At 41.6% G+C, this 20109-nt stretch overlaps 1 protein-coding gene across 3 annotated transcripts in view; it reads left to right on the top strand.

The window, feature by feature from the left end:
• KCNK4 (potassium two pore domain channel subfamily K member 4) overlaps positions 1–19085 on the top strand; it is a 57022-nt gene extending 37937 nt beyond the window's left edge. For all 3 annotated transcript variants that reach the window (XM_075187656.1, XM_075187658.1, XM_075187657.1), the window contains exons 6-7: positions 17150–17289; positions 17746–19085. In XM_075187656.1, coding sequence (XP_075043757.1) covers positions 17150–17289; positions 17746–18240 — 635 coding nt within the window. In that variant the 3' untranslated portion in view covers positions 18241–19085. The remainder of the gene's footprint in view (positions 1–17149; positions 17290–17745) is intronic.
• Positions 19086–20109: the final 1024 nt, after the last annotated feature.

Genomic DNA, 20109 nt, shown 5'->3' with positions numbered 1-20109 from the left:
AATAATAATAATAAGTCATTAGACCATCATGATCTCACATATCTATAAATCTAAAAATATATCTATAATATAAATGTCTAGTGGCGTGTGTTAGTCTGTCTGTCTGTGTGTGTCTGTGTGTGGAAAAAATAAAACCAAGCTGCAGCACCACCTGCTGGGTGGAGTTATACACTGACCTACTAAATTCTTAGTGTGTGTGGGAAAAAAAATTCAGAAAGGGCTGAAATTTGGTACACTAAGATGTTTTTAATTTGTTAATTTAATTTGTTAATTGTTAAGTGTTTATAAAAATTAAAAAAAAAATATATATATTTCTTGAAGGAGAAGTGACAGCTGGGAGTGGTTGGTGGTTGCCGGGGGTGACAGTGGGGAGTGGTTGGTGGTTGCCGGGGGTGACAGAGCGAGAGGAGTGTGATACTCAGGACCGCTGAGAGAGATCCCTGTGTCTGGATAGACATCAGGATAGATGTGGCGATAAAAATGAAGGATGAGGTGATGGAGAAGAATGATGAGGTGGTGACATGTGGACAAAACCACGTTAAAAAAGGGCGCTTACGTCGGGAAGTAACGCTCTTCCCCTGAGGAGGCCTGGGCTAGGCCCAAATGCATGACAAGAACCTTTTTAACACCTTAAGTAGCTTGATTTGACTAGAATGCATGAGTATCATGCACGGGTTAACTTGTGTGTATATATATATATATATATATATATATATATATATAGACACACAGATCTCTAAATATATCCCTTTTAATAGTTTAAAATATATACACAGCATCCAATGAGTGCTCCTTAAGATCTGCAAAAAACAGACTCTAGTATCTTGACTCCGTATAATAATGTATAAGAAAACTTCTCATTCCATACAAGCAAATATGGTAAGATCCTGTATTAGTATGGATATATGCAGCGTCAATGTGTATCCTTAATGAATGAGAGCTCCAAATAACTCCACAGTTAATATAGACGTTATATCCGGCAGTGTGAAACTTGATATGAGTCAATTTATACAGACAGTCTTCCTCCGTATAAGAGGTATATGAAATCCCACTTGTTTAGCAGTCCTAAAGGTAATAGCCCACTATGTATTTTGGGCATAAATAGCTTACCCGCTTCTGGGAGAAGAGAATGGTATCTAGAGGTAATAGCCCAGATGTATTTTAGGCATAAATAGCTTACCCGCTTCTGGGGGAAGCAAAGGGAATCACTTGCCTCTTTACCGCTCCAGCGGCTCTTGAATTCGGCTGAATTCAAGACTGTCTGTATAAATTGACTCATATCAAGTTTGGTTGTATGGAATGAGAAGTTTTCTTATACATTATTATATGGAGTCAAGATACTCGAGTCTGTTTTTTGCAGATCTTAAGGAGCACTCATTGGATGCTGTGTATATATTTGAAACTATTAAAAGGGATATATTTAGAGATCTGTGTGTGTGTATATATATATATACTTTTTAGATTTATAGATATGTGAGATCATGATGGTCTAATGACTTATTATTATATTTAAAGTTTTAATTATATGTTTAATAAGAAGTGAATTTGCGCATTCTTTCTCTCTCTTTAGAGTTGACGTAAGTCCATTTGTGGCATGCAAAAATGCACATGTTCAACAATGTACACCCAAATTTATCGTATAAAGTAACTTGCACTTGTGACCCACTGTACCTGGAGAGGTGGAATGGGGGTGTTCACATGTGACTTCAGTGTAATAGTGGTGCGCACAAGCAACTCTAGAGACCTTAGCTGCGCCTGTTTTGTCTGCTGCCCAGCTAGACACCTTTATCTGTGGCGCTGTTCCTATGGTTGGTGTAAAGATTTTTTATAAAAAAAAACCACTTAGTTAATACCTTGAACTGCTGCTTACCAGTAGGGTCTAGCATAGGAAAACTATTGTGATTGGCTGAGCAGCTATCTAACTGCAACTTTATATTTTGGCTCCATCTATATACTGGATTTTAAATTGCAAGTATCTTAAAATGCGTATAACTCAAAATACCAGTGTAGAAATTTATGGCCTTACGTGGTTAGCAAAACAAAGGGATTTAATACAGCATGCTCTTTATGCTTAATGCATTATGATCTAGCTTTTTCTATACATCACACCAAGCGAGCTTTAGGTATAGAGAAAGCCAGTTCAAGAGCAAGCATAGGGCAGTCAAGCTATCTCCATGCAGAGCTTGCACCTCATAGCTCTCCAGCTATAAAGAGTAAAACACACTGGCCTAAGAATAAAGGTGCCTAGTACAGTTAGCGCATCTTCTTTCTCAGGAAAGCAGGTCATTAAGGAATGCATTATTTTGTGGAACTATGTTGTACAGCAATAAGATGGCTATGGAAAACTTGATGACAGCTGTCCTTTAATTAGGTTGTTGATATAGATATATATATATATGCATGCTCCAAGCATACGGAGAGTGGCAACCTCCAGCTCACCTGCACTTAATATCCTTTTCCTGCTGCAACTGTGGATTTCGAGAGCATAGGAAAACAATATATTAGTGATGCTCTGGACACTCATCTACAAAAAGGGGTTCTTGAAATCAGAATCCCATCCGCCCTATGTGTGTGTCACTGCCAACAGAACAAGTTGATGACTGTTATTACAGTTAATCACAGTTTCTGCTAAAAGAAGTTTAGTCTAGGATCATGTGCCACTAGCCATGGTACTCACAGTGGAAGCCAAGTGGAGGCAGGTCTGTCTATGGGATCAATGGCCTGTTATAAGACCAGCAATGATCACTCACACTGAAATGTAAGTGGTGGAGAAGCATAACAGAATTTTGAAACAGTACGTTCCTCTGACATTGGAAAGTGGCTGAGAGAGAGTGGAAGTGTATTATAATTGGCATTGGCTTATTGCATGGAAATGTAATAAGGCATAGACAGATTATTCTGTTATTAAAATATTAGATTATATATTGTCCCTGTTTTTGAATATGAGTGTAACTGTTCTATTCACTGCAATGACTGTTAACATGTTGCAGTACTTACTGTGGAATGAGTCTACAGATCACTAAATCTATTATTTATAATATATGAAATATGAATATAAAATATGTTTCAATGTTAAAAAGTAAACAGCAAAAGGTGCATTCCTTACAGTGCAGTACTGGGATAACTTATTCCCTATTGTAGATCACAAAGATATTTGTAGTCAAAGACAAGTTCTGGGAACTGAAAAATTCTACAGCCCAAATAATGCAACATTGATCAGAAGGGAGAGATTCTGAGACGGTGTTCTCTTTCACTTAAGAAGCCACTCAATTTCCAACATTAGTGTATGTAATTGAATCAATGCTGGGTTTATGACACACAGGGCATTTGCCCTGGTCCTGCAACTGTCCAGTGATGTGAAAATGGGAGGTTTGAAATTATTGAGATATAGCAGCAATGACCTCACAGGGTCCCTTGGAATATTGTTTGCTCTGATTCCGGTAAAACTTTCATATTGCAGCACTAGGGAGGTTTTTTTTAAGGAGCCAAGTGAATTAGACTGCCATGGTCAAAGTTTTCACCACCAGTCTTCCAGATTTCTTGACAGTAGGAGAAAGTGGGTGAGGTCACAGCCATTGCTACTTCAGTAATATCAGTAAAGAGATGGCACAGAGTAGTATAACAGAGACAGGTAACAATTCAGCTCAGTCCAAGGAAAATATATGTTTGTGCAAGTTAATAGAAAAAGCAGAGGAATACATAAGGTGCTCTGGCTTGGTGGTAAGGTCACCACCCAGAAATAGGTCCTGAGTTTCAAACCAGACAGTTTCTTACAATATCCAAAAGTTCTTTTTGGTCTGGTAAGATAAAATCCTCTAGCAGAGAATGCATGACTGTTCTTATGTCAAATTGGAGCAGCTATTAAGAGCAGAATATTTAGCTCACAAAACAGAGAACACTGGGATGGGTAGCCCTTATAATATAATATAATTTGCTGACAGAGTGTGTCGATACTGAATTTCCACCAGGGTTGGGTCTCTCTGCTCCTCCTCACCTGCATAAAGGCACAGATAACGTCTGAAACACATTTTGTCCCAGATGGTTCTGCATTCGCACTTCACTGCTAACCATTCCATCCCCAAAACTCAATACTTCCAATACCTCAATGTTTGTTATTTTTTCTCCATTCTGATTGCCAAACATCTGTGTCAGGATAACAGGGATTACAAGTGTAATAAATAGCAAATATATACTGTGAACACATTAAATTAACACCCAAGTGATCACCGCACTTCAAACAACACCCAACAACATCCCAGTGTCTTTCATCCCTCAATTGCTATATACCAGCGGTTCCCAAAATGTGCGCCGCGGCTCCCAGGGGTGCCGCAGCGCTGTCACAGGGGTGCCGCGACCAGCCAGAGAAAGAAATAACAAAAAAACTTACCAATCTGCGCGGCGTCGGGGACCCAGCATATTCCTCTCTCCCGCAGCGCTCCCGACATTCAGTGACAAGCTGCGGGAGAGAGGAGAATGCTGGGTCCCAGGCGCTGCGCAGATTGGTAAGTTTTTTTAAAATTTATTTTATTTTCTCTGGCTGACCGCAGCAGAGGGGACAGCATGAGAGGGGGCAAAGAGGGCAGAGTGAGAGGAGGCAGCGTGAGAGGGCAGAGGGGGCAGTGTGAGAGAGGGCAGAGGGGGCAGTGTGATAGGGGGCAGAGTGAGAGGAGGCAACGTGAGAGAGTGCAGAGGGGGCAATGTGAGAGGAGGCAGCGTGAGAGAGGGCAGAGGCGGCAGCGTGAGAGAGGGCAGAGGGTGTAGTGTGAGAGGGGGCAGATGGGGCAGCGTGAGAGGAGGCAGAGGGGGTAGTGTGAGAGGGGGCAGTGTGAGAGGGGGCAGAGGGGGCAGCGTGACTGGATGCAGAGGGGCAGCGTGAGAGAGGGCAGAGGGGGCAATGTGAGAGAAGGCAGCGTGAGAGAGGGCAGAGGGGGCAGCGTGAGAGCAGGCAGTGTGAGAGGGGGCAGTGTGATAGGGGGCAGAGGGGGCAGCGTGAATGGATGCAGAGGGGGCAGAGTGACTGGATGCAGAGGGGGCAGAGTGTGTGGAGATGAAGGAGGTCACACTGTGTTTGCTGTCAATTATTCTTTGACAGAAATATAATTGAAAAAAATATATAAAAATATTATTTTTCCTTGGATTTATGTGTATTATTTTTGCATACAACTAAATAAGTATTTCTGTCCTGACCTAAATACTTATTACTACTTCTAAAACAGGACTGTTCGGTAATTTTTTTGGAGGGGTGCCTTGAAAAAATGATGGAGACTCTAAGGGTGCCGCGAACTGCAAAAGTTTGGGAACCACTGCTATATACAATACAGTCTATAATTAAACCGGGCCAAGCTGTTGTTTAATATACAGTTCACTATAAGAACACACTATACCTCAGCTGCTATTAGAGTCTATGGGGAATCTGGTTTGTCCAAGCTGCAAAATTGTTGGTCTGTAACTGTATGCTTTTTACCCTAGGTACCTCCAGTAAACTCTGGTATTGAACACTGGAGCCCTTTTTTTTTTACTGCCGAGTTGAGCAAGGGTAATAACCTGGAATATCCAGCTAAATTGACTTGTAACAGCTGAAGTCCCCTCTTCTTTTTCCTAGTTAACGTTTTGTCCCTGTTGTTTTGGGATTTTGACATTCTAATCTCTGGAAAGTCTGTTTTTTCTAGGTTAGTAGTGCTCAATTGATGTTTCAGGGGTACTAAACCAAGCACAATGCTGTTTAGGAACCCTTATATCCAGGTTTGCTAGTAAACTGCTTGAAGAACTCCTTGATAAATCTGACAGCATATAAATGCCTCCACGGAATCCAGGATTGTTCCTCCGGACCGTAGCCCTTCCAATGCACCAGAAAATGAACTTGCCCTTGCACTCTCTTGGAGTCAAGAATTTTTCCATCACAAACTCCTGATTTTCATCAACCTTGACAGGCCACTTCAAGCTAAACTTGCTTAAAGTGGTGGCAGGCTTAAGAAGGGAGCAATGCAATGTATAAAGATTGACCTGTTTAATGATGGTGAAAGGTCCAATGAACCTAGGACAAAAGTTCCTACAGGGTTGCCTGAGCTTGATGTTCCAGGTGGAGAGCCAGAGTTCATCACCCACCTTGAAAGAGCAAGTTCTGCAGTGAAGGTTCACAAAGAATTTAGACCAGAAGGAGGCTTAAAGCAGTGCGGAGTGAACCTTCTTCCAGATGATTCTGAGATGGGAGGCAGTATGACGTATCCCAGGAAGGACAGAAGGGACGAGGGAGGGCAGAGAAATAGATCTGGGTTGAAAACCGAGGTTGCAAAAGAACAGCTATGTGCAGGTGGAGGAATGGCAGGAGTTTTTATAGGCAAACTCAAATACAAATAAGGGCATCAATTGAGGGACATATTCTGGAGGACTTGCTCCTAGTGTACTCTGTGCAAGAGAGGATAAAAGAAGGCCACCAGACAGTATGTGAGAGGATCTCAAAGGTCTTGGAGATACCAGGGTGTCCAGAGGTCTTGCCCAGATGGGATTTAGGAAAAACTGCGTTCCTAAGATGAACTGGAACAATTAATTTGTCCATAGATATTTCCGGAGGGGCCAGATTTTGGAGATGGCAGAGGGTTGTACCCAAATCTTGAGCCTGTCCAGCGAGAATGGAGGAGGACAGAATAATCGGCAGAGGTTCAGCAGCAGGGTAATGAACAGAGATGAAACTACGAGACAATGCATCAGCTTTGGTGTTCTTAGAAACTGGTTTAAAGGTATGACAAACCTAAAGTGGGTGCAAAATAGTGCCCAGTGTGCCTGTCTGGAATTCAGCCTTTAAGCAGATTTAATGTATACCAGGTTTTATGACTGGTGATAACAGAAATAGTATGAACAGGAATAGCCTCTTCTAGCTAGTGATGCCACTCTTCAAAGGCCCATTTTATAGCCAGAAGTTCTTGATTGCCAAATCATGGTTAGCTTCTACAGAGGAGAATTCCGAGAGAAATATGCACAAGGATACAGTCTGTGATGACGGAGCTCCTTCTGGGACAATACAGCACCTGCACCTACATTGGAAGCATCCATTTCCATCACAAAAGGTATGTCAGGGTTAGGATGTCTCAGAACGGGAGCAGAAATAAAGGCTAACTAGGGCCTTGCAGGAGGCTAGAGCATCCAAAGTCTAATTGACGGTGTATGTCCCATTGCTGCTTAGGACAGTAATCGGAGCCACCAAGTCAGAAAAGGAACAAATAAATCTTCTGTAATAATTAGTAGAGCCAAAAATTCTCTGCATGGTTTTAAGATTGGTAGGGTGCACCTAATCCAGGATGGCTTGGACTTTGCTAGTATCCATAGAGAATCCAGCGGAGGATATGACATATTCTAGAAAGGAAACCTTCTGGACTTCGAATTCACATTTTTCATGTTTGGTGAAGAGATGATGTTCTTGGAGTCTTAGGATTATCTGCTTGAAATAAAGACGATGCTGTGCCAGGGACTGAGAATAAATCAAAACGTCATCCACAATGAACATGACGAGGAAGAACATCATTGATAAAATCCTGGAAAACAGCGGGCACATTACAGAGGACGAAAAGCAGATAGATGTTTTTTAAGAGTGATCTTAGTAAGACGTAAGAAGTCAATATAAGGTCGTGGACTTCAGTCCTGCTTGGATACGAAAAAGAATCCGGCTCCTACTTGGGACTTGAAGGCCTAATAAAGCCTTTCTGAAGATTTTCCTCCACATAATTTTCCATCGCCTTGTTTTCGGGGACTGAAAGTGAATACAATCTCCGCTGGGGCAACTTGGATACCAGAATAAGGTCTATGACGCAATCATAATCCCGGTGAGCAGGTAAAGAGTAGACTGCTTTTCCTGAAAATACATCATGAAACTCACGACAAGGTGATGGAAGCTGTTCCAACAGAGGCTGTAGTAGTTGGAGAGGCAGGGTCAGACAAGCTGATGAGCAGGATGGACTCCAGCGGATGATCTCCCCCTTGTACTAATCAATGACCTTGATCAAAGGCTGGTTATAATGTTACGGTTATCGGCTACTAACATAAACTTTTAGAATAGATGGTAAGAGGTCTTCACCTATAGCAGTCACCTAGTCATGGTCGCAGGTGCTCGGATGCCCCCAGGTCTTAAGTCTAGCGTATTAAAAGTTTATGTCCGGCTAATGTAGCACAGAGGTAGGAAGCAGATAAGCGGAACAGATATCAGGTACAGGCCAAAGGTCCTGGGTCAGTAGCCAGCAGGTTTGTCTGGGACAGTCCAAAATGTCAGGGCAGGTTGCAAGCAGGAAGAATCCAATAAGACAAATGCAAAGGTCAGAGGCATTCAGAGTTCAAGCAGGGTCCAGGGATCACAACAGAAATCAATCAGAAATTTGGGTAGAGTATCCACAGAAAACTGGAGAAGGTCAGCTAATGTTTTGCACAAACGCTAGATCCGGCAAGGAAGCTAAGTTCTTCCTGTTTTAAATACAGGAATGAACCAACCACAAGCAGGGCCTTCAAACTGCAAAAATCAGCCTCTGTTAATTAATTGTACTATACTGCATGTTCACACCTGGGCTCAGCAGCAGTGAAGAGAGCATCCAGGGTGCCCTGACAACGGCCAGGACGCTGACATCGGATGTGACATCCGGGTGCCAGGGCAACAGCTGGGATACAGTCAGGAGGGGAGACAGAGGAGCCTAGCATGGTGGCTCATGACACAAAGTAGTTTTTCTCTACCCTCTCCCAAGATAGTAGCTGGGCAGCTGTGGATAACTGTTAGTTAGTAGGAGCAACAGAGTAATTGAAGAGGGTGCAGTTCATACTAAACAGGGGGAAGTAAACATTTCTAGATTAGTACTTGCCTCAGGAATGTCACTTTGAGAGTACTTTTGATCACTATCCTCCAATTCAGAAAAGGGAACAAATGGCCCAGATCCTTGTGGTATTGTGAATAATAACTCCTAATATCTTTATTGTTTTACTGGCCTCCTTCAGATTAGCAGGCTGTGCAGTAATTTTTCAGAATGAGAAAGAATATGTTGTAATTGGCACTTGTCAACATTCACTTGATAACACTGATCCTAGCACATCTAAGTATCAAATAATCCTTGCTGCCATACCTCATCTTCATCCTCCTCAAAACTCTGTTGCAAACTTTGCATATATTCCCAGATTGTGAAAAGTGGACCAAAAGTGAGAAACCATTTCCAATAGACACTGAAGTCATGGATGGGATTCTCCTAATCTTTTAATAGACATTGGAGGTTCTCCCTCTGGGTGCTGTACAGATACAGAACGGCTCATATCTGGCATTCCACTATTGATTCTTTCTTGTTCATCCTTTAGAGCGGGTCACTGGAATCATCTGATGGTGATTATTCAATAATTACATTTGCAGGGGTCTCATCAGACATCTGCCTGGGTTGCAAAAGTCCATCTTTGTCTTTGCTCCCTTCAATCTTAATAGCCAGTAGCATCCCATACTGGGTCTGCTGGTTATCTTGGTAGCTGGGTTTTCTCTGAGCCAGAAGCTGCATCGTACTGATCACATCATCAGTATATCCTCCCAATCTGGCTCAAGATTTTAGTCACTTGTCTCACTTTTACGCAATAGGAATACATCCAACCGTTTTTCCAATTTGTGCTGTAGACTGGCTTCCTTCCACATAATGAATTTTGGACACTCCTTGTCCCAATAATACAGAATGTACTCCATTGTGGTAGGGTGGTGCAACACATCCATCTCCACATCCTGCAGACACTACAACAGTCCTCCAACCCAGGAAATCTTTTCTTTGGATGCTGTCTCATCCTCTTCTTTGGTGTGAAATTTATCAGTGATCTGTGGTCTATTTCCCTTCTTCTTGGACTCACACCCACTTCACTTCTTGGGACCACCTCACTCTGGACTTCCCTTCCTGAGACACGGCTCCATTTTCCATTCTCCACTGGTGGTGTGTGGCGCGTCTTGTCAAATTTCCACTTAGGCAGCATCTTCCCTTGCATTTTGCTCCTCACACTTGTGATTACTTTTGTCTGGCTAGCCATCATAACTACCGCTTGCTAATGGGCTTACTTTTGAAGTTGGTGTTGGTTTGACTATTGCCCTCACTCTTTGCAAACCCTTGGGTATATCAGCATGTAAACCCTTGTACTCTCCTTCCACATAATGAATTTTGGACACTCCTTGTCCCAATAATACAGAATGTACTCCATTGTGGTAGGGTGGTGCCCCTTGTACTCTACCTAAACATCAGGACTTTGTGATTCCACTGCTTCCATCAAGTGTCAGAAAACCAGGGTGTTGTGGTGAGATAACGCCAGATAACCCTGATATCAGGGGTTCAGAATCACACAGGCAAAGAGAGACAGATGCTAGAAAGGTATCTTTATTAAAGATGGCTGAAACAACTGTAATTAACAGCAAACATATACTGTGAACACATTAAATTAACACCCCCACTTCAAACAACACCCTACAGCATCCCAGAGTCTTTTGTGCCTCAATCACTATACAACAATATTAAAACCATGCACAAGTGAAGTGAATAGCATTGATTATTTTGTAACAATGGAACCTGTCAAGGGGTGGGATATATTATGCAAGTGAACAGACAGTTCTTGAATTTAATGTGTTGGAAGCAAGAAAAATGGGCATGCATAAGCATCTGAGCGACTTTGACAAGGGCCAAATTGTGAATGCTAGATAACTGGGTCAGAGCATCTCCAAAACAGCAGGTCTTGTGGGGCGTTCCTGGTATGCAGTGGTTAGTACCTAAAGTGATCCAAGGAAGGACAACCAGTAAACCATTGACAGGGTCATGTGCATCCAAGGCACATTGATAAGGAGCAAATGCTAGCCATCTGATCCAATTCCGCAGAAGAGGTACTATAGCACAAATTGCTGAAAAAGTTAATGCTGGCTATGACAGAAAGGTATCAGAACACACAGTAGATCGCAGCTTGCTGCGTAGCAGCAGAGCTGTCAGTGTTCACATGCTGACCCGTGTTCTCTGCTGAAATCGGTTAAAATGGGCACATGAGCACCAGAAATGGAACATGGAGCAATGGAAGAAGGTGGCCTGGTGTAATGAATCATGTTTTCTTTTACATCATATGGATGGCCGAGTGCATGTGCTTCATTTACCTGGCGAAGAGATGGCACTATGGGAAGAAGGCAGCCGACGGAGGCAGTGTGATGCTCTGGGCGATGGCATTCATGTGGTTGTTACTTTGACACGTACCACCTTATTGTTGCAGACCAAGTACACCCTTTTGGACAACGGTATTCCCTGGCAGGTCAGAGCTGTTTTGGCGGCAGAAGGGGGACCTACACAATATTAGGCAGGTTGTTTTAATGTTATGGCTGTATATAACACAACATGAGGAAGCACAGACTGTATACAAATGCTTTGTATACTATGCTTTCTCATTTTGACAATGATGATGTGTAGTTTTGTAGTGCAAAAAATATATTGAAACAGTATATAAAGCATAAATATACTGAGGTGCAACTTTCCACACTGTTCACTTTGACACTGAATTTAGTAGTAGAAACATAGTGGTACTAGAAATAACACTTAAATCATTCTTTTACAAAATATCAATATCATTGTTCAATGCTGTGTATTTATTATAATTACTGTAAGATTCAATATATCTTAATTCTATAAAGCAACTGTGATGTTAAATGTTATTGTTATTATTATTATTATTATTATTATTATTATTAATAATAATAATAATAAGCATGTGCTTATATTATGCAGGGTTTTACAATTAGTAACAAACACGGTAATAAAACAAAACTGGGTATTTACAGACAGATACAGCAGTAAGAGGGCCCTGCTTGCAGGCTTACAGTCTATAGGGCAATGGGAGTTTTATGCATGAGGTTAAGTGCCTCAGATTACATATTGGTCCAGTCAGATCGCAATGGGAAAAAATGTGTAGTGAGACTGTGATCCATTCACACAGCAATGTTGGTATTGGGATAAAAAAAAATTGGGGTGTAGAAGAATAAATGTATGTTTTGAATGAACAGTTTAGAAGGGTTTCCTCCAGGTACTCCAGTTTCCTCCCACATTCCAAAAACATACTGGTAGGTTAATTGGCTGCTAACAAATTGACCCTAGTCTGTGTGTATGTTAGGAATTTAGGGCCTGATTCATTAAGGATCTTAACTTAAGAAACTTCTTATTTCTGTCTCCTGGACAAAACCATGTTACAATGCAAGGGGTGAAAATTAGAAATTAGTTTTCTGTTTTGTACATAAGTTAAATACTGACTGTTTTCTCATGTAGCACACAAATATCAACTTTAAATTTCAGTGTACAAATAAGCTATCAAGTATTTGTGTGCTACATGAAAAAACAGTCAGTATTTAATGTATGTGCAAAACAGAATACTAATTTGCACCCCTTGCATTGTAACATGATTTTGTCCAGGAGACTGAAATAAGAAGTTTCTTAAGTTAAGATCCTTAATGAATCAGGCCCTTAGACTGTAAGCCCCAATGGGCAGGGACTGATGTGAGTGAGTTCTCTGTACAGCGCTGTGGAATTAGTGGCGCTATATAAATAAATGGTGATGATAGTGATGATGATGATGAGGGGTGGTATTTGGGTAGAATGTCCTATTGTGGATAGAAGGTGGTTTATGAATTTGATAAGTTTACCTAAAGAGGTGAGTTTTCATGGACACTTTAAGGTTTGGAATGTAGGGGAAAGCCTTAAAACTGTCCTGTAACCAGGATTGGAAGCAGGTAATGAATGTGTATGAGGGGCACAGATCTTGGGCAGAGAGGAGAGATCAATTTGCGAGTTGACTCGAAAGGAAGTAGATAAAGAATACCCTAAAAAATCCTGTATCCTTGAAAATGTTTTAAGTTTTAACAGATGAACATCTTAGGGGCTGATGCTGAATTGAACACCTATGCATCTAAAAACAAACTACAATAAAAATAACTGCACATAAAGATATTATAATTTATTTAGAAGACACCACAGATTCTGTAGCATCAGACAAGTGAACAAATACAGATAAGACATATAATACAGCGAGTAAAATCACAGATACTTGAAGCAGTTATGCATAGGTAGTACAGAAAAGTTGGAGTAAAACTGTGGGACTTACACAGAATGTAGCAAAAGACAGAACACGACCATACGAGGGAGACGGACAGTAGACATAACTGTGACAATAGGTAGAGAGGACCCTACCTGTGAGAATGTGTGCTTTTATGTCCATAGTGTATTTATGTGCATATGCTGAGTTGGAGGCATCTGAAGATGTGGCCAGTTCTGCACTAGCAATATATATGCCAATTATTTTACTTCACATACAACACGTGTTGATTATCACGTACTTATTTTCACCCATTCACATACAGATCCATTGTTTGCACCAGGGATTTTTTTTTATTTAAATCTGCCACTTTGGGAGTTCAAGGTTTCTTCTCCCATTGTCCTCTTTTTTTCCATATTTGGCTGCACCATTATACATCCCCACTAGGGACCTGAGTCATTAAAGGTAAGGCAAAAAAAAGGAGTAAATGTTCTCCGGGATATACCATGTTACAATACATCATCATCATCATCATCATCATCAACATTTATTTATATAGCGCCAGCAAATTCCGTAGCGCTTTACAATTAGTTTATTATTTTGCACATAAGTTAAATACTGGTTGTTTTTCATCTAGCACACAAATACTTGAGAGCTTTTTTTACACTGACATTTAAAAGTTATCTAGGACATGTCCTACCCCAATCTGTCACCCAGGGGCGGGCTGGGCCGGGGGGCAGGGGGGCGGGCGGCCCTAGCAGCCGTGATTCTGAGCCCCCCGGCCCAGCCCCCCGGAAGTAATATAAAGTAATATAATCATTGATGACGCGGCCGCATCACTTGTCATGTGATGCGGCCGCCTGTGCGGCGTGTGCCCGTCCGTCAGCCCGCGCCTGCTGTCACCACATTTTAAATTTACCCCCCCCCCCCCGCTCCTCCAATGCAACATGGTTTTGCCCAGGTGCAAAGTTACTCCTTTTTTCTGCTTTACTTTTCTTAATGACTCAGGCCCAAGGACTCCTTATTGTATTTAATTAATGAGAAATGGAGAAAGCAATATCAGCTTCAAAAGTCAATCTGCAACCAGCCAATCAAAAGCAACTAGCTAGTACTGGTGCCCGTCATCATCGTCATCAGTGTGTAATTGCACCAGACTTCAGACACCTGCAAGACAGCCTTAGTTGCAGTTACATGAACATGCCCTTACTGTACTCCCACTGCATTTGCCCTTCCTTCCCCCATTCAGGATCTCAGGGTGTAAGGAGTCGCAAGTGTTAGATGTGAACAAATCTTCATTTGGGTGTAGGCATATGTTTTTTTTGTGGGCGTGTGCAGTACCAATTTGCGTATTTCACACTAACCCAAAAGATATACAACAAACTCAGCATCACCCCCCTAGTGTTAACAAAGAGTGGTTTGTAAAAAAAAATATTATAATATTACTAAATATTACTACAGTTTGCAACATATACATCCATAATACATGGTCAAAAGTATGTGGACATCCCTTCTAATTAGTGTGTTTGTTCATTTCAGCCACACCTATTGCTAACAGGTACCATGCATAAAGCCATGCAATCTCCATAGTCAAATATTAGTAGAGATGAGCGGGCTCGGATATCTGAAATCCGAGCCCACCCGAACGTTGCTGATCCGAGCCGAATCCCAGACAGATCCGGGTATTCCCGCCAATTGCAAAACTGAAACCGAGGCTCTGAGTCATAATCCCGCTGTCGGATATCGCAATACTTGTATTCTATAAATTCCCCGCTAGCCGCCGCCATCTTCACTCGGGCATTGATCAGGGTAGAGGGAGGTTGTGTTAGGTGGTCCTCTGTCCTGCTATATCTCGTGTTGTGCTGTGTTGTGCTGTTCAGTTCTGTGCTGTGCTGTGCTGTTCAGTTCTGTGCTGTGCTGTGCTGTGCTGTGCTGTGTTCTGCTCAGTCCAGTGGTGCTGTGTCCTGTGCTCTGTCCTTCTAAGGACATTGTTATTTCCCCATTATTCCCAAGTTATAAAAAATTGTAAAAAAAGTTATAAAAAAAATAAAAAAAAAATAATTATAAAAAAAATAAATTAAAAAAAAATATCCAAAAACAATCCTGCAGTATAAGTCCATTGGTACTGCAATATTACAAAGTTCACTGATTCAGCAGTATAAGTCCAGTGGTACTGCTATATTACAAAGTTCACTGATTCTGCAGTATAAGTCCAGTGGTACTGCTATATTACAAAATTCACTGATTCTGCAGTATAAGTCCATTGGTACTGCTATATTACAAAATTCACTGATTCTGCAGTATAAGTCCATTGGTACTGCTATATTACAAAGTTCACTGATTCTGCAGTATAAGTCCATTGGTACTGCTATATTACAAAGTTCACTGATTCAGCAGTATAAGTCCAGTGGTACTGCTATATTACAAAGTTCACTGATTCTGCAGTATAAGTCCATTGGTACTCTCCTGTGCCGCATATAATTTTTAAAGGCTTTGCCGAGTGTGTGTGGCTTAGGGGTACGCTCTCTTGCGCTACATATAATGGAAAACAAAAATTTGGAGGATAAAGTAGGGAAAGATCAAGACCCACTTCCTCCTAATGCTGAAGCTGCTGCCACTAGTCATGACATAGACGATGAAATGCCATCAACGTCGTCTGGCAAGCCCGATGCCCAATCTCCTAGTGCAGGGCATGTAAAACCCAAAAAGCCCAAGTTGAGGTGTGAGGTGTTCAGAATAGACTGGGAATTAGTGGAAATGATTGTCATTGAATGTTATTGAGGTTAATAATAGCGTAGGAGTGAAAATAAACCAAAAAACTTGTTTTTAACACTTTTTATGTTTTTTTCAAAATAAATCCGAATCCAAAACCTTAAATCCGAACCAAAACCTTTCGTCAGGTGTTTTGCGACACATTTCCGAACCCAAAACCTCAAGCAAATCCGAATCCAAAACACAAAACACGGGACACCAAAAGTGGCCGGTGCACATCCCTAAATATTAGCAGTAGAGTATGTCGTACTGAAGAGCTCAGTGACTTTCAACCTGGCACTGTCATAGGATGCCACCTTTCTAAAATACAGTTTGTCAAATTTCTGTCCTGCTAGAGCTGGTCAACTGTAAATGATGTTATTGTGAATTGGAAACATCTAGGAGCAACAACAACAGGCGTGAAGTGGTAGGCCACACAGATCACATAATGTGACCGCCTAGTTTGACATCAGTTGTAACACTATCAAGTTCCAAACTGCCTCTGGAAGCAATGTCAGCTCAAAACCTGTTTGTCGAGAACTTCATGGATTGGGTTTCCATAGCTGAGCAGCCGCACACAATCCTCAGATCACCATGCATAACATCAACTGGAGTGGTGTAAAGCACACCAGCATTGGACCCTGGAGCATTGGAAACATGTTCTCTTTACCATCTGGCAGTCTGAAGGCCGAATCTGTGTTTGGTGGATGCCAAGAGAATGCTTCCTACACAAATGTGTACCGGCAACTGTAAAGTGGAGTAATAATGGTCTGGGGCTGTTTTAATGGTTTGTTCTTAGATCCAGTGAAATGAAATCTGAATGATACAGCAAACAGTGACATTCTAGAGAATTGTGTGCTTCTAAGTTTGTGGCTACAGTTAGGAAAAGGCCCTTTCCAGTTTCAACATGACAATACCCCTGTGCGCAAAGTAAGGTCCATAAAAAAACTGGTTTCCCGAGTTTGGTGAGGAAAAACTTGACTGGCCTGCACAGGGATCTGACCCCAACCCCACCAACCACTTTTGGGATGAACTGGAAAGCCAAGTGTGAGCCAGGCCTTATCGCCTAACATCAGTGCCCGACCTCAATAATGAGAATACCCAAAGCCAAGTTCCAAAATCTAACAGCAAAGAGGACACCAACTTCATATTAGGGCAATTGGTTTTGGAATGAGATGTTCAAAAAGAATATATGTAGGTGATGTCGGGTGGCCACATATTTTTGGCCATGTAGTGTGTGTATATATACACATTTGTTGGTGCTTATTCGCCACTCTTTTTCTCTTTTTATAGATAGCTGCATTTATATGGTGTGTAATATCAAAGTGTAGGTGCTGAAAGTTCCCATGTTGCTTTTCAGGTGATGGTGCTGGAAATGAGCACACATGGTACAAACCGCTTGTCTGGTTCTGGATATTGCTTGGCCTTGCATACTTTGCCTCCATCCTGACAATGATTGGGAACTGGCTGCTAGTCCTGTCCAGGAAAACGCGAGCAGAGGTAACAACACCCAACTGAATTATATGAGTTACACACTTTTGTACAACCCCTGCTAGCTAGGCACACCTCCCCCAATATCTATTTATATATCTGTTAGAAGTGACGTGAATATATGGTGGAAATCTAGATGTTCTTGCGGAAATATTGGTGCACAGGGTTTTGCACTTTGTATATATGTCTAGTCCTAAAGATCTTGCCATCACCCACAAAGAGAGGGATAGCAAGCTGAACACATATGCCATAGGTAATCAAGCCCCACTAGTGCAGCCACACTTCAGTATGTGAGAGTCTCAGCGTAGAAGCAGTATTTCTTGTTGCACAATCAATTTCTATAAGAACACTGATGATAAGTAACAAATGGGTTAAATGTATAACCAGAGGCAGATGAGGCAAATGCAGGTGTTTCATGCAGTTGAAAAGACTTATGAAAGCCCTTTTAATTACATTCTTTTGCAGATGGGTGGCCTAACAGCACATGCAGCAAACTGGACAGCAAATATGACTGCCGATATGAAACTTCCCCACCGTGGGATTAGCCTTAACTTTCACGAACGAATGTTGCGGCAGAAAGGGGTACATGAGCCAGGAGCGGAACAAAAAGATGAAGACGACGAAGATGAGAATGAGGAGGGCAGAGATGAGTGGGAGAGAGAAGATGAAAAATCCCAAACACCTCCCAAATCTACTCCTATTACCACACAAACACCACCACTTACTCCTGCTATCAAAGCAGAGGATGATGGGAAACGAGTTATGGAATGGGGTGAAAATATGGCTTTCATTGATGAATCATCTGATACTCAGAGTGAGAGGGGGATTGGAGAGGGAGAGACAGGAGATGAGAAAGGGAAAGTACCCAGAAGCAAGAAGAGAAGGAGGACAGGTGGAAGGGGAGTCAGGGGAGATAAAAATGCAGCCCCAAGGAATCGAGATAAAGGGGAAAGTGGATAGAAAAGGAATTCACCTTAATCTTAAAATTCTGATTTAATACATTTCAATCCTACCAAAGTGCCACTCCTACACTGTACTACCATACTCCCCATCAAATACTTCTTCTGCAGGATATATTCACTTTTTGGCTCATGTTTCTGATGACTTTTGCATTAGTCACTTGGATATTGTTGATTTATAAACTGACCTTATCCAGATCATTTTGATATTTAACTGGCTATTTTCAATAAGAAACTGATTTTCTACTTTCCCTCAATACATTTTCAAGAGGTAATGTTGGCTGTATCGGTGCCAGGCACTCACAGAGTTACTGCTGCACTATGACACTTATACACTATGCAAGTTCCACATAAACACACAATGCCAATCACAGTAGTGGCAACCTTATCACATGACTTGTATATAGATTTCAAATTACTACAGCATGTTATATTAACACAATTCTTGCAATGCTGGGCCCCCTTCACAAACCTGCACTGCTACTGCAACATAACTAACTACACAGGAGGACAATCTCAAACTCCAGATTTCAGAAATGATCACTACATTGAGAGGTGTTAAATGACAAGCATACTGATCATAGCATATTTTTAAATGCCCACTTTTTTCTTTATCATACAATTGGCTTGCAAAGCTGGTGCTTGTGGGTGGACAGGCAAATGTGATTAATAAATGGTCTGTAATAAAGAGGTTTAATGAGCTGTCTGTGCGGCTGCAGATTAAATGCTGTTTGTCTCATGTGCTGCCAAGGTCTGCAATTTGTATTCTAGAAACAATCTTTGCTGCAGCCACTGCTCTGCTTCCCATTATGTCTCTTCCCGCACCACAATAAAATTTGGCATCTATTCAGATATTCTTTCCCTATCCTCTTCTCACATATTTTCTCAGCACTGGATCAATTTGTGAACTGCATAATCTCTTATTGCATACTGACTTGTCCTCAAGCACCCTTAACATGACAACTAAAGGGTCTAGATCACAAATGAACAATTCTGAAGACACTGCATAGTCATGTACTTACAATTTATGAACTAAGAGTAAATATGTTTTAGCAGTTGGTCATGTTTGGTATGTGTTCCATATATTGTTACTTTGTTAACTATTTTCCTTTTGCCAGTCTTCCTCCTCACTTGCTGACAGCCTCTCTCCAGTACCTGTGTAAGTAAACATTGAACACTTCAATTCATGTTAAAGGAAACTCACTGACAATGTCTCATCTAAGCTGACTGATCTGGGAATGAAAGAGTTAAAGCTTAATCCAATGAAGATACAATGAGAAAGTACTGCATGATTACATTTCTAAAGCTGGCCACCCATGGGACCATCCTGCAGTTCAGCATGAGTGGTAGGTATGAATGCTAAATATGGCCAAACATGTAGGTGGCCAAATTGGATGAGAACCAGCTGTTTGGTCTTTCAGGGCAAGTGGCCAGTGTTTAACTCAAGAACGATAAAATGTGGTGACAAAAAATTGGTACAGATTCAAGCGATATCAGTAGAGTTAAGAGGATTATGGGTGGGGTGGGGTGAGTGTGGTCATCAACCGTGGTGAACCAGGGAAAGGAGGAGCCTCAGAGGTGGAGGAGAAGTAAAGGTTGTAACACAGTGCAGGAGAGTGGTGAACAGAGATGGTAGGTAAGGAAGAGGCAACGAACGTGGAACATTACAGATATAACCAGGGAGCCCAGATTTAGTGAAACTTATCTTCTTTATCTCGCAGGTGGGAGGTGATTTTCTCCGTGTTAGGCATGTTAGCAGTAAACCATATGTAGGTTTTTAGAGAAGAGAAACTGCAAGGTTCTGCACGTTTCCACTCTTTGGCTATCAGGCCATCAAGACTTCCAAGGCCAGTTTCACCGAGCAGGTGTC

Source organism: Mixophyes fleayi, chromosome 10 (genome assembly GCF_038048845.1).
Source record: "Mixophyes fleayi isolate aMixFle1 chromosome 10, aMixFle1.hap1, whole genome shotgun sequence".
NCBI classification, from domain to species: Eukaryota; Metazoa; Chordata; class Amphibia; order Anura; family Limnodynastidae; genus Mixophyes; species Mixophyes fleayi.
The sequence above is the reverse complement of the archived record's forward strand: the minus strand, read 5'-3'. Positions and strand labels throughout refer to the sequence as shown.